Source organism: Rhinatrema bivittatum, chromosome 19, assembly GCF_901001135.1.
Source record: "Rhinatrema bivittatum chromosome 19, aRhiBiv1.1, whole genome shotgun sequence".
NCBI lineage: Eukaryota > Metazoa > Chordata > Amphibia > Gymnophiona > Rhinatrematidae > Rhinatrema > Rhinatrema bivittatum.
In genome coordinates this window covers 41,858,566-41,871,436 of record NC_042633.1, presented here as the reverse complement: position 1 = coordinate 41,871,436, position 12,871 = coordinate 41,858,566, and the positions used below count along the sequence as shown (strand labels likewise).

Sequence of the window (12,871 nt, the reverse complement as noted above, 5' to 3'; positions counted from 1 at the left end):
GACTATCGAGGGCCGCCTAGGGGAAACATTCAACCTACTACACCGAGAGTCAAAAACCTTCCAGACTCGGACATACGTAAGAGGTGGAAGTTTTGCGAGCCCGTAAAAAAGAGTGGAAATCACCGAATCTGGATACCCCTTCTTTCTCAACTGCCACTTCTCATAAGCCAAGCCGCTAGACAAAAGTGATCCACCTGGTTGAAAAATACTGGATCCTGCTGCAGGAGATTCGGAAGATGACCCAGACGGAGCAGCCCGTCCACTGCAAGGTTGAGGAGATCCACGAACCACAGCCTTCGTGGCCATTCTGGAGCCACCAGCACCACCGCTCCCAGATGGGCTTCTTTCTTTCTCAAGATCTTGCCTACCAGAGGCCAAGGAGGGACTGCGTAGAGCAGAATGTCGCGAGGCTATGGAAGGACAAGAGCGTCCACCCCTTTCCTCTCTTCTGAGACTGAAGCATGGCGCCTTGGCATTCCCTTGAGTCGCTAGATTCCCAGTCTGGGCTGATCTGGGTACGTACAGGGATCTGAAAATATTTCCCTGCTTCTGGAGAAGATGGCTGAGCCCAGGCAAGCGACAGGGACCCGGAACCACCGACTATCCCCCCCTCCGAGGATAAGGGCAGAGCTCCCTAGGAGGACTAAGCCCCTGCTGTACCAGAGGGATGGCCCACAAAGGATCCTCTGTGAGCCAAAATCTTAATTCTTAATCATTACATTTTTTGAAAGCTTCAGACTGCAGACTGCTGGAGACAAATACTGAGGGACTGCATATGGCATTTGTCGCAGTGCCTCAGTTTTGTTCTCTGCCACCATCTGCTGGTAGGGATGCATAAACCCACTTGTCTGGACTGATCCAGGGTACAAACAAGGAAAAAGCCATTAGAAGAGGGCAAGACTCCAAGAGTGGATGTATTCAGGCAGTACTGTTTATACTTATCTCCCCCCTCATCCTTCACCTAGCCCTTTGGCATCCTAGGCAGTTACCTTCATGTTGGCTGCATAGTAGCACAATTCTAAACAATACCCCCACCCCCAGCCACAACACCATGCCACACCAAGGAATAGACAATTTAATTTAATTAACTTTTTTCACCATTCATACATTCAGATGAATACAGCAAGGACCCATGCTTTTAACATTCAGTTCCCCAATCAGTTTTCACAGAATGGCATGCTCCGTTCTGCAGAGCATAGGGTCCAGTTACGTAAGTGTCAGCTCCGGGGGGGGGGGGGGGGATAAGTTACTCATTTCCAGTCTGCAGTGATGGCACTAATGCATTCTCACCCAGGGACTGAGGGTAGGACAATAATACAGCATATGCAGGAAATACTCAGGACTGTTACACTGCTGGGCACTTTGGGCTGTGAAGAGGTACAAGAAGGGAGTCTAGTTTGGCAGTGCTAAACCACACATCTGCATTAGCAGCTGGCTTTGTAACTGTGCACAATACTGACACTCCCTTCAGTGCGCCCCTGCTCCAAACAAATACTGCTGCTCCTCCCTCACCGCTCAGGCCCTACATGGTGTAGGCCAACATCCAAAGGGAGGGAGGGAACAAGCACAGGGCACCAGACCCAGGAAACAGTAAGGAACCTCAATACAGTGACTGAAAAAAACACAAAGGAGGGAACACGAGCTTCCTCGGGGGGGGGGAATCAGCAGTGTTTCTGCAAAGCGGCCCCTTTGGATGTCTTCAGCAGCAGGAAGCGTCACACTACCTTCGCCCCCCACTCCCCCCCCCGCTGCCCAAAGAGGCAGCCATACAGTCACTGCAGGGCTGAACTCGAAACAGATTTAGAAAAGGGCTTAAAGAAAAAAAAAAGACAGTAAAAAATATAGACTTTGAGTCTCATAGAGACTGTTTTTACCCCCTGCTTTTGCCATGCTAGCTGCATTCCCCAGGTCAGTGGTGCCCTTGTGACACACTTAGAGCTCATCCTTAATAGCTTTCTCTTCGTCGTCGTCATCATCATCCTCCTCGTCCTCGTCACCCTCTTCTTCCTTTTCAATCTCCTCATCTTCCTCATCGGCTTCCTCTTCCCCACCTTCCTCTTTCCTCTTCTTATCCTCCTCCTCCTGCTTCTTCCTCTCCTCCTCGTCCTGCTGCTCTTTCATCTTCTTTTCAGCATCCTAAGAAGAGAGGCGGAAAGATGTCAGAGGTGAACAAGCTGCTGCGTGCTCTTCCCCCTTAAGGGCGGAGGGAAGGTTTTCCCCAAAGAGCCGCCCCTATAGTACACAAGGCCCAGAACGGAAAGCGGAGCGCACCCCCATTCCCCCCTTCACACGGAAGAGCCGTGCCGGCTGCGCTCTCCCCATACCTTTGTGGCACCCCAGGTCTCATTGCCATACTCCTCTGCAAATTTCTCGTCATCTGCAATCAGGAAGTTATCGAATACCGTGCCACTCTTCACCTGAAACCAGGAGTGGGGGAAACATCACGTCAATACCTCAGACTCGTTCACCCGCTTAAAAGCTCGCGTTTTGCCACAGTATTAGCATTTGTAGCTGTGCAGGGGGTAGGTTTGGAGGTCACTAAGGTCCTACCTGCCAGAGATCCAAGCCTATCACTCCATAGTCATCGTAGGCATACAGGTTGGGTTCAGGGGTGTATTCTGGGTTATCGATTTCAGGGTGCACCCATTTCCCTTTGTAATTGGGATTGTCAATCTGTCGGGGTTTCCATTCACCCTAGGAAATGAGAACAGGCATGAGGTTGAGAAGAATCTGCAAGACGTTCAAAATTCAGTCACAGCACAGCAGCAGACATTACTGGAACAAAATATCCAAAAAGAGCCAAGCCCAGCCAAAGGTGACACCAACCTTAGAAGCCAGCATTTGTACAAAAGAAAAGGGAGCACAGCAGGGAAAGCTGAGAAAGCTGCATGTTCAGTCTCTCCTGGGGGCCGAGATCCCCCTTTCTGGTCAGGAGCTGAGGGCGCTGTGGCAGGCCTTAAGCAAGAACCCCTTCCAGCTGCCTTCCTGGCCTTACGAAGCAGCAAGACAAACTCAGAGGAAGAGTCTGAAGCCGCCCCCGCGCCCCCCATGGTCCTCTGAAATTGCCAAATCAGCAGGAAACCCGTGCCCCCCCGGCTGCAGGGATAAGGAAGATGAGAGTTCCCCTCCTCTCCCCCTCCAATTGTGCACTCTAAAGGCCAACAAAATGGCCTCCGTTCCCACACTGGAAAAAGTACAAAAACGTACCAGATCTACTCTGAAAAATGCCAGGTGATACTGCTACCAGTTCTGCCTGCAAGTTTGGGAGAGTGAGAAGCCAGAAACTTTTTTTTTTTTTTTTAAACTTGATCCATCCAGGTTTAAATAAAATAAATAAAAATGTCCTGCTGTAGCTGAAATGGGGGACCGCATGTTCTGCAACCTTCATCTGCTGGAGTCGGAGAAATACTGAAGGGACGCAGAGGGCGCTCCAGGCTATAAGAGAGCACCCTTCAAGCTTTTCTCTGACTCCATCTGCTGGAAGGGAGAGACAACCCACTGTCTGGACTGACCCGGGTATGTACAGGGAACGGACCGTCCGGTACGCTGCAGGTGAGCCCAGTTAGGGGTATCCAAACCCCCAGCGGGATGGCCCACAAAGATGCCTAACACCTCAGGGAGCAGCCCTGACCTGGAACCTAAAACTACTGTAAAACAATCTTTTTTTCCTTTTCTTTACCTAACAGCCTGCGGGTGCAGCTCTACCATCCGCTGGAGTCAGAAACACTGAGGTCCTGCAGGTGCGCACTCTCCGTTAAGTAGCAGTGCCTCAGTTTTGTTCTGACTCCATCTGCTGGAAGGGACGAATAACCCACTGGTCGGGTCTGGGTTTGCTCAGGAACTCTCAACTGGGAGAGGGATTTTTAGGTAACACTGGAGAGCAGGGTTCAATCTTTTCTCCAATTTAAAGGTAGAATTTTTTCCAAAAGGTACAGCGATGCCCAGTCCGCACCTGCTGGAGACAGAAATACTGAAGGGCTGGAGTCACTGAGGGGTTTATCTAGGCTGAGAGCTTTGAAACCTGCTGGCAGGGGAGCATAAACCCATTGGTCCCGAGTCCATCTGGCTACACACTAGGAAATGATATTCTGGGCAGCCATTGGTACTAAGCATTGTTCTTAGTCCTTACTATTTCAGTTGGCCTCCCCACCCCCCAAAAGCAGAACATTAAACAGGTTCTCCTCACCTTATACTCCGGGTTCTGAATCATGGGAGGCTCCCACTCACCATCCATCTCCTCATCCCAGTCCTCTGGTTTCACAGCATCAGGATCAGGGACGTGTTCGGGCTTCTCCCAATCCTGAAATCAGATGAATTAGAGAGGCACCTTCTAATCTGGCTTCCAACACATCCCTCCAAAGGGACAGAGCAAAACGCGTGTTCAGCTGAATCCCATCTCGGCAGAACGAATGGTAAACACCCAAGCCCACCTAGGATGACCCCCTCTTCCCTCCCTACTCTATGACCCGGGTACAGAGGTGATGAGTAGCTGCCATACTGATGAGCATTGGATTGAGTAGGACTCGCAGATTATATTCTATCTAGGATATTAGAGAACCCATGAGGAAGAAAAACCTGATGCATGAGGAATGATTCCTCCTTACTGAACAGATCAAAATGGCCTCCCCAGTCTGTCCAGTACTGGTTAGGGTGCAAGTTGCCACAATGCAAAGTACACAGTACGTACCCTCGCAGTGTGGACTGCAATCACTGAAGAGACTTATTCTGCCAGCTACATGTAAAAAAAAAAACAACTCTCCTTTTAAGCCTGGGGCCTTGTGGGAGGAAACAGACCTCTGGTTTTGTATCCTCTGGGTCATCGATCTTTGCCCGCTCATCCCAGTCCTCTGGCTTCTTGGCGACCGGGTCCTTGATTTTCTTGGGGGGCAGGAAGTCCCAGTCATCCTCCAGGCTGCCCGACTCCACCTTGCTGTTGTCAATCTTCACCTCGTACGTGTTGTCCGGGCGAACTATGAGGGTGTACAGGTGGGTGTGCATGTCATCCTGAGAAGGAGAGGAAGATGTCACACCCCTCCCCGGGATAGGACTTGTATCCCCCCCCCCCTCTCCTGCTTCCAAGCAGAGCACAGGGTCTCTCCCCCCCATCACCGCACACACACACAAGCTCACCTTGCACCTGATGTCTTTGTTAATTTGGACATTCTTTCCTTTGTAGTTGAAGATCACGTGCACTTTCTTGGTCGGAGGGCCACAGATGTCAGGGCCTGAGAAATCAAGGAATCAAAAAAAGTGTGAAGACAAGTGGGAGGGGACAACGCTGACAGCCAGCCTTTGGAACTAAGGGAATATTCAAATACTCTGCTCACAGCAATTGCCGCTTCGTTTGCAGTGCAGTCGAATGACCTTCAGCTGCAGTTTGCTGACTAAACGTCACCAATCATTGTTACTGCACAGCGAAGACAGAGCAGAGCTTGGGCCGGGTTTTCACCGTCCGGCTACAAACACGTACCGGGCTTTGCCCTCCATTGCTACTGTGCAGGAGCCTGGTAGATAAAAGGCAAGAGAAGGTACAGGGCAAGCTTGGAAAGGGAGCTCTCACCGAACATAATGTTATACTCCGAGTCCCCATGCATGTCTGACTGGTCAAGGCTGGAGGGGAAGAGCTTAATGTAGCCTCCGCCGCAATCGATGCTCTGTTCGTGCTTGACCGTGAACTGAATGATCAGAGTTTTCTCCTTGTTGCTAAATGGCTCAAATCTTGCAGACTGGGCGTAGAAGCGAGCATCCTGGCTTGTCTGAAGACCTAGGGAGGGAAAACAAATGTATAGAGTTTCATCTTAAGAGATAAATGCAAAAGCAGATCGCACAGCAGGCAAATATATTTACACAGGTGCCCCGGGTGGACATCCAGCCCACAAACTTAGTACTTTCAATGTTCCCCACGCCCAAGGGAAGAGACCCCGCAGGTCAGAACTGATGTGCACTAACAGAGCTGCAAAAGAGGTCTGTTTTGGAATGAGCAAGGGGTGCTGCTGCAGGTCTGAGCTCTGGCACGCTTTAACCCGATTTCCCTGACTGTGCCGACACCGCCAGTGTTGACGTAGGCCATGAAATGGTTTCCCACAATTCATTGCTGGAGAAAAAACTCCCAAGCACCAGGGTCAGATAACAGAAACCATCAGGTGCTTAGGAGTAAATTATCGTGGGTTCACCACAGCTCATGGGTCGGCCATGGCCCACAAGAACTAAACCCAAGCCAAAATCAAAAGAAGCAAAGCACTCGTCTTATCAAACTGTACGCAACCAAAAAGATCAAGTCTATATGTCTTTATGCTCCTTGTAGCTGTTAAAAACATTTCTGCTTATCAAGAATTGTTCTTAGCGATGATGCCGCATCAGCAAGCCGGACGACGGCAGTGAAACACACTTGCCGCCCCGGACTACTCCTCATTTGCGGTGTGATGTCCTCCGTAATGTTTTAACAACTAAACGTCCATTTAAATTTCATCTGTAGCCCGCATTTAAATAAAGTCCATCTGTGACCCGAAACTCAATGTGAAGGATTGCACCCGACAACGGCCGGTGTTTCGCGATGTGTCAGTCGCTTCTTCAGGAGTATTTTATGGAAACATCATCAGGACAGATGCTAAGAATTCAAAAAAAAAAAAAAAACAAGGGCAAACATTTAGAAATATTCCAATTGGATCAAATACTTAGTTTTGAGTGAACACAGCAACGCGAACCTTTCTGATGGACCCCGAGCGTCTCTTGTGTTTTCAAACAAACTGGACAGAGGAACCCTGAACTCTTTTGCCCTTTAAAAAAGCCCGCGCTTTCCGTGCGTGATGACGCCATCACGTGCTTCCATCATCAAAAGATCGAAACCATAGCAACTTACTGCAATAAAATGAGTTACTATAATCGTTTGCAAATTACTGTGCGGATCACAAAAAAACTTGGAGTTCTAATGCAGAATTAAGACCTCCAGGCTCTACTGTTCCAAGCCGGTGGATCCAGCTTTGTTCTGCACGCAGGAGGCGAGTATTAAAATTACCACCTCTCCAGTTGGGGGATAGTTGTTCCATGTACACAGGCTCTGAGATCTTCAAAAGTGTGTTGAAAGCGAATGCAGTGAGAAGTCAATGGAGCTGTTAACCTGACCTGTAGATATGCAGGACCCATGTTCAATCAGCCTAGTCTTGAGTGCTCGTTCTGTCTTGCCTATGTATAAGAGATTGCAGGGGCACTGTATAACATAAATGACTCCTGTCCACCGACAATCAGTGAAATTCTTTAGGATGAATGTGAAACCCCCTCGTGTAAAATGAATGGCTGATGTATCAATCGTAACGTGGCATACTGTGCATGTGCCACACGATGTATGAGCTCCTGTAGTAATTGTAGGCTGAGGCACTGTGGAATCGGAGTGCACCAACAAATCTTTCATGTTGGAACTCCGGGTAAAAGCAAATCTAGGGGCATCAAAAAACTCATTATGGGTCTGTAATATATGCCAATTGCTAAACGTAATCCGCTTCATGGTCTGAGTCATCTAAGAAAAAGGCAAAACACAAGTTAACACGTCTGTGGAATCCAAACCGCGTGGTAGAAATAACCAGTCTCTGGTTTGTAAATCTGGCCCGAGTGAAAGCCCGTTTCACACAACGTGGAGGGCAGCCTCTTAATAAAACGATCTGTGAGTGATGTGGCCTGATGCCGAAATTCATCTAATGAAGTGCACAATCTTCTTAGCCTGAAAAACTGACTGACTGGCAAATTCTCCTTAAGAGAACGTGGGTGTGCACTAGTGAAGTGCAAAAAAGTGTTATAGGAAACTAGTTTCATCTAGATGGTAGTATCAAAACCAAAGGGTCTTTTAAAGATTTTTATGTCCAGAAAATGTATAGCCATGGAATTAATGTCAGAAGTGAAATGCAGATGACGATTCCACCCATTCAGCCAACTCAGAAATTCTTGAAACGAAGCTGAAGTGCCTTTCCAGAAAATTAGTATCATCAATATATCTCTTCCAGGTTTTTATATTGATATACTCATTTTCTGGAAAGGCACTTCAGCTTCCTTTCAAGAATTTCTGAGTTGGCTGAATGGGCGGAATCGTCATCTACATTTCACTTCTGACATTAATTCCATGGCTATACATTTTCTGCACATAAAAATCTTTAAAAGACCCTTTGGTTTTGATACTACCATCTATAGGAAACCAGTTTCATCTAACACTTTTTTGCACTTCACTGGTGCACACCCACGTTCTCTTAAGGAGAATTTGCCAGCCAGTCAGTTTTTCAGGCTAAGAAGATTGTGCACTTCATTAGATGAATTTCGGCATCAGGCCACATCACTCACAGATCGTTTTATTAAGAGGCTGCCCTCCACGTTGTGTGAAACGGGCTTTCACTCGGGCCAGATTTACAAACCAGAGACTGGTTATTTCTACCACGCGGTTTGGATTCCACAGACGTGTTAACTTGTGTTTTGCCTTTTTCTTCCATGACTCAGACCATGAAGCGGATTACGTTTAGCAATTGGCATATATTACAGACCCATAATGAGTTTTTTGATGCCCCTAGATTTGCTTTTACCCGGAGTTCCAACATGAAAGATTGGTTGGTGCACTCCGATTCCACAGTGCCTCAGCCTACAATTACTACAGGAGCTCATACATCGTGTGGCACATGCACAGTATGCCACGTTACGATTGATACATCAGCCATTCATTTTACACGAGGGGGTTTCACATTCATCCTAAAGAATTTCACTGATTGTCGGTGGACAGGAGTCATTTATGTTATACAGTGCCCCTGCAATCTCTTATACATAGGCAAGACAGAACGAGCACTCAAGACTAGGCTGATTGAACATGGGTCCTGCATATCTACAGGTCAGGTTAACAGCTCCATTGACTTCTCATTACATTCGCTTTCAACACACTTTTGAAGATCTCAGAGCCTGTGTACATGGAACAACTATCCCCCAACTGGAGAGGTGGTAATTTTAATACTCGCCTCCTGCGTGCAGAACAACGCTGGATCCACCGGCTTGGAACAGTAGAGCCCGGAGGTCTTAATTCTGCATTAGAACTCCAAGTTTTTTTGTGATCCGCACAGTAATTTGCAAACGATTATAGTAACTCATTTTATTGCAGTAAGTTGCTATGGTTTCGATCTTTTGATGATGGAAGCACGTGATGACGTCATCACGCACGGAAAGCGTGGGCTTTTTTAAAGGGCAAAGAATTCAGGGTTCCTCTGTCCCGTTTGTTTGAAAACACAAGAGACGCTCGGGTCCATCAGAAAGGTTCACGTTGCTGTGTTCACTCAAAGCTAAGTATTTGATCCAATTGGAATATTTCTAAATGTTTGCCCTTTTTTTTTTTTTTTAATTCTTAGCATCTGTCCTGATGTTTCCATAAAATACTCCTGAAGAAGCGACTGACACATCGCGAAACACCGGCCGTTGTCGGGTGCAATCCTTCACATTGAGTTTTGGGTCACAGATGGACTTTATTTAAATGCGGGCTACAGATGAAATTTAAATGGACATTTAGTTGTTAAAACATTACAGAGACCATCACACCGCAAATGACGAGTAGTCCGGGCGGCAAGTGTGTTTCACTGCCGTTGTCTGGCTTGCTGATGTGGCATCATCGCTAAGAACAATTCTTGATAAGCAAAATTTTTTTGACGACAACAGCACAAGGAACATAAAGACATATATACTTGATCTTTTTGGTTGCGTACACCACAAGAACTAAAGCCATTGGTACTGGAGAAGCAAGAACAGAAATGAGTAAAATGCTGAAACAAAAAAGCTCAAAAGTAGCAAAGCCAGCAATCAAAATTCACAAGGAAGAAGTAAAAATGAGCAAAAAGGTTAAGGCAAAACACTTTTGCTTTGGCTAACAGCGGCGAAAACGGAGCAGATTCTAGGCCGGGGCACCTAAGACAAGAAAATACAACTTTTAAATTTTCTACCTGGTCGGGATGGGTCCTGCTGAGGGTGAGTGAGCCGGGACCCCCGGTATCACCCTCAGCCGTGGCAGTTTCAGGGTTTCCAACCCTCTGCTCTCCAGCCTCAAATACCAGGGGTGATGGTCCCCACCAGGACCCGCTGACCCCCTGGGAGGCTAAATGCCACAATCTGTGAACTACTTTTTTTAATTTAAAGATAAAGGGACAGTAACCTAAACCTACCTCTGAAAAATACCTGTGCCAACCAAACCAAAATCAGAGAGATTTAAACCTAACACCAGACACTAGGCTTTGCACCTCCACCATCTGCTGGAGACAGAAAAATACTGACAGACACTAGGTGGCACCTCAGGGGTATAGGACAGAGTCCACCAAGTCTTGTTCTGTCTATCTGCTGGAGAGGAGGCAAAACCCAGCTGCCCTGGACTGATCCGGGTACCTATAGGGAACTCACCTTTATCCTTCTCAGCATCTCCATAAAACTTGCCAGCACTCAGTTTGAACTTCCCATAGTCGGACTTGTGTTTAGACTCCACCCAGCGATGCGTCCAGTCTTCTGCAAAAATCCCAGTGTAAAGCAGCATGAGTACACACTTTACAAATACTGATCCCCTCCTGATTTCTACTATTACACTGCACTATACAGTCACAAAAGGCAGCCGCACAGACTCCACTATACTATCAACCCTAACACCGTGCTATCCCCCCCCCCACCCCCATCAGGAAGTGAAATGACTACTCCTGATTTTGTGGCAAATTTTAACCATCCTGACTGGGAAAAGTTACAAGAATTGAAAAAAGAACAGGAAATCTAATAAAACAGTGGCTTAAGGCATGTGCTAGGATGTGAATGGCACCCCCAGCTCACCTTCTAACATTAAAAACTGCTAAGGTGAAAAAGCTACCTGCCTTCCTGCAGTAACTAGCAGCAACTCGCCAAAGGAAGGCTTCCCTCACCCAGGGTCATATGGAGAGGGGGGGCGGGGGCTGCCCTGGTCCCCACACTGATATAGCAGCCCCAGCACTTAATTTCAGGGCCCTGCTTCAGTTGATTTGCCTTGGGCCCCACACTCTCCCAAGGTCAGCCCTACCCTCACCCACCATGCAGTATCTACTGAGCCCAATGGCAAATGCCAACCTTTTTCCAACCTAGGACTGTCCACCTTACTATAGTCTGCATGTCAGTCTAAGCTTAAACTTACAGCTAGTGTGCAGGCCTCTGCTCAACTGTTATACCCTCTTCTAGTATTCAAGCTGGCATTAGTCAAACTAAAATGATCCATCCACCCCCTTTGGCTCATATCACTACTGAAAGGTGATTGTTAGTCTGACATATATTAACTTTAAGATTAAAGACAGCTCCTCAGCCCTCTCCCTGTATTTTTGTGTGATGAAAAAAATAAGACAACCCAGTTTCCCCCCCCCGCACCCCTCAACCCTCTGCATGAGCTGGCACATTTCAATGCCCACCATTTGCCTATGTTACTAAGTCATTCTGAAACCTGGTGGTCCACCCGCAATAGTCCAGCTCCCGATACCGACCCGTCGTGAAAATCACGGAACAGGACTCATCGGCCAACTCCACCCCCCGCCTTACATTATTAGCATTGAAACTCGCTGGGCTAGACAGGAATAAAGACTTTTACACTCTCTCGACCCCGGCCAAGCGCTGGCTTCAGGTGGACTGGGGATTGGGCAGGTCACCCAGAAACCCAGCCCTATATCCGGGGGAGGGGTGGGGGGGACACAGATGTCAGTGCATTACCTGGCGATGGGGAGAAGGGGAGGATATGAAGGGGGGGGGGGTATTTTGCATAACACAGCCCGGTACACGGAGGCTAAGGTGGGGGGGGGGGTGTCAAATGCCTTAAGCCCTAAAGCTAATGCAGGAGGATAAGGGGGGCACCCAGAATATAAAATCCGGGGGGGGGGTTACCTAAAGCCAGTCACGCTCAGAAATGCACTTCCACATCCACCCTCGATTGCTAAGGTAAGAAAGGGGAAGGTTGCCCCCTCCTCCCCCCGTGACAGCGCTCTGCTCCTTATTAAGGATCAGAGGGGCGCAGCCGTACACGCCAGCAGTTAATACAATTAAACAAGATTAAGGCGCGGCGGCCCTCCCCACCTCCGTCGCTGAACTCCTCTTTGAAGTAGACGGCGGCGTGGGCCGCGGCCAGGGCCGGGAGCAGGCGCAGCGCGAGCCGGGCGAACATGGTTGTTGCTGCTGCTGCTCCTCCTCAAGTTTCTTCTCTTCCCACGGGGACTCGGCCGAGAGCGACGCAGACGGGACCGGCTCCTGGCCCACCCCTTCCCTCGCCCTCCTGCCGCAAGCGACGCGAACGGCCTGGCCGAGAGGTGCTGAGGATATGGGGGGCGGCGCCGGCCGCCCGCCCGCTTTTATACTGCGCGCTTCCTCTCAACCCAACCGCCACCGCCGCCCCAACCTCTATTGGCCAGGGGGGAGCGGCCGGCGCTCTGATTGGCCGCTCCCTTCGCCCAGCAGGTTTCCCGGGACCCGCCCCTCCCTCGGCTTCCCAGATGGCTGCCTGCTATTGGGCGCTGCGCTCGCGCCGGCTGCCCAATGGGCGCTCACCACGCAGGGGCCTCCTACTAGGCACGTTTTGATTGGCGGACGGTTGGTGAGGAAATGGGAGGGGTGGGGTGGCAGAAGAAGGTTATCACATGACGCAACAAAGCTTCATTCACGCCTGACACAGACCACGTGATGCCAGCCCCCGCCCCGCCCCCCCTCCCCTGCCCGGGCAAGACCGAAAGTCACTTCCAAACAGAAGGGCCAAACCTGTACCGAGCTCGGTATGCAACTTTCGGGTCATTTGCATATCACTCCTATTCATTGCAGTGGCAAGCCTGCTCGAAATAATGATGGACATAATAGATGCTTGGATTTGGCTTTTATTCAG

At 49.0% G+C, this 12,871-nt stretch overlaps 1 protein-coding gene across 1 annotated transcript; it reads right to left on the bottom strand.

Annotated features, from left to right (window-relative positions):
* Positions 1-1,064: 1,064 nt before the first annotated feature.
* On the bottom strand, positions 1,065-12,331 carry LOC115080875 (calreticulin-like). The gene is made up of 9 exons (XM_029585334.1): positions 12,076-12,331; positions 10,405-10,506; positions 5,561-5,764; positions 5,131-5,225; positions 4,795-5,004; positions 4,187-4,300; positions 2,551-2,694; positions 2,325-2,417; positions 1,065-2,136 (listed from the first exon to the last, which is right to left on the bottom strand). Exons 1-9 carry the CDS (start codon positions 12,161-12,163, stop codon positions 1,933-1,935), a joined length of 1,254 nt encoding a protein of 417 aa, XP_029441194.1. The 5' UTR covers positions 12,164-12,331; the 3' UTR covers positions 1,065-1,932.
* Between the last annotated feature and the right edge of the window lie 540 nt (positions 12,332-12,871).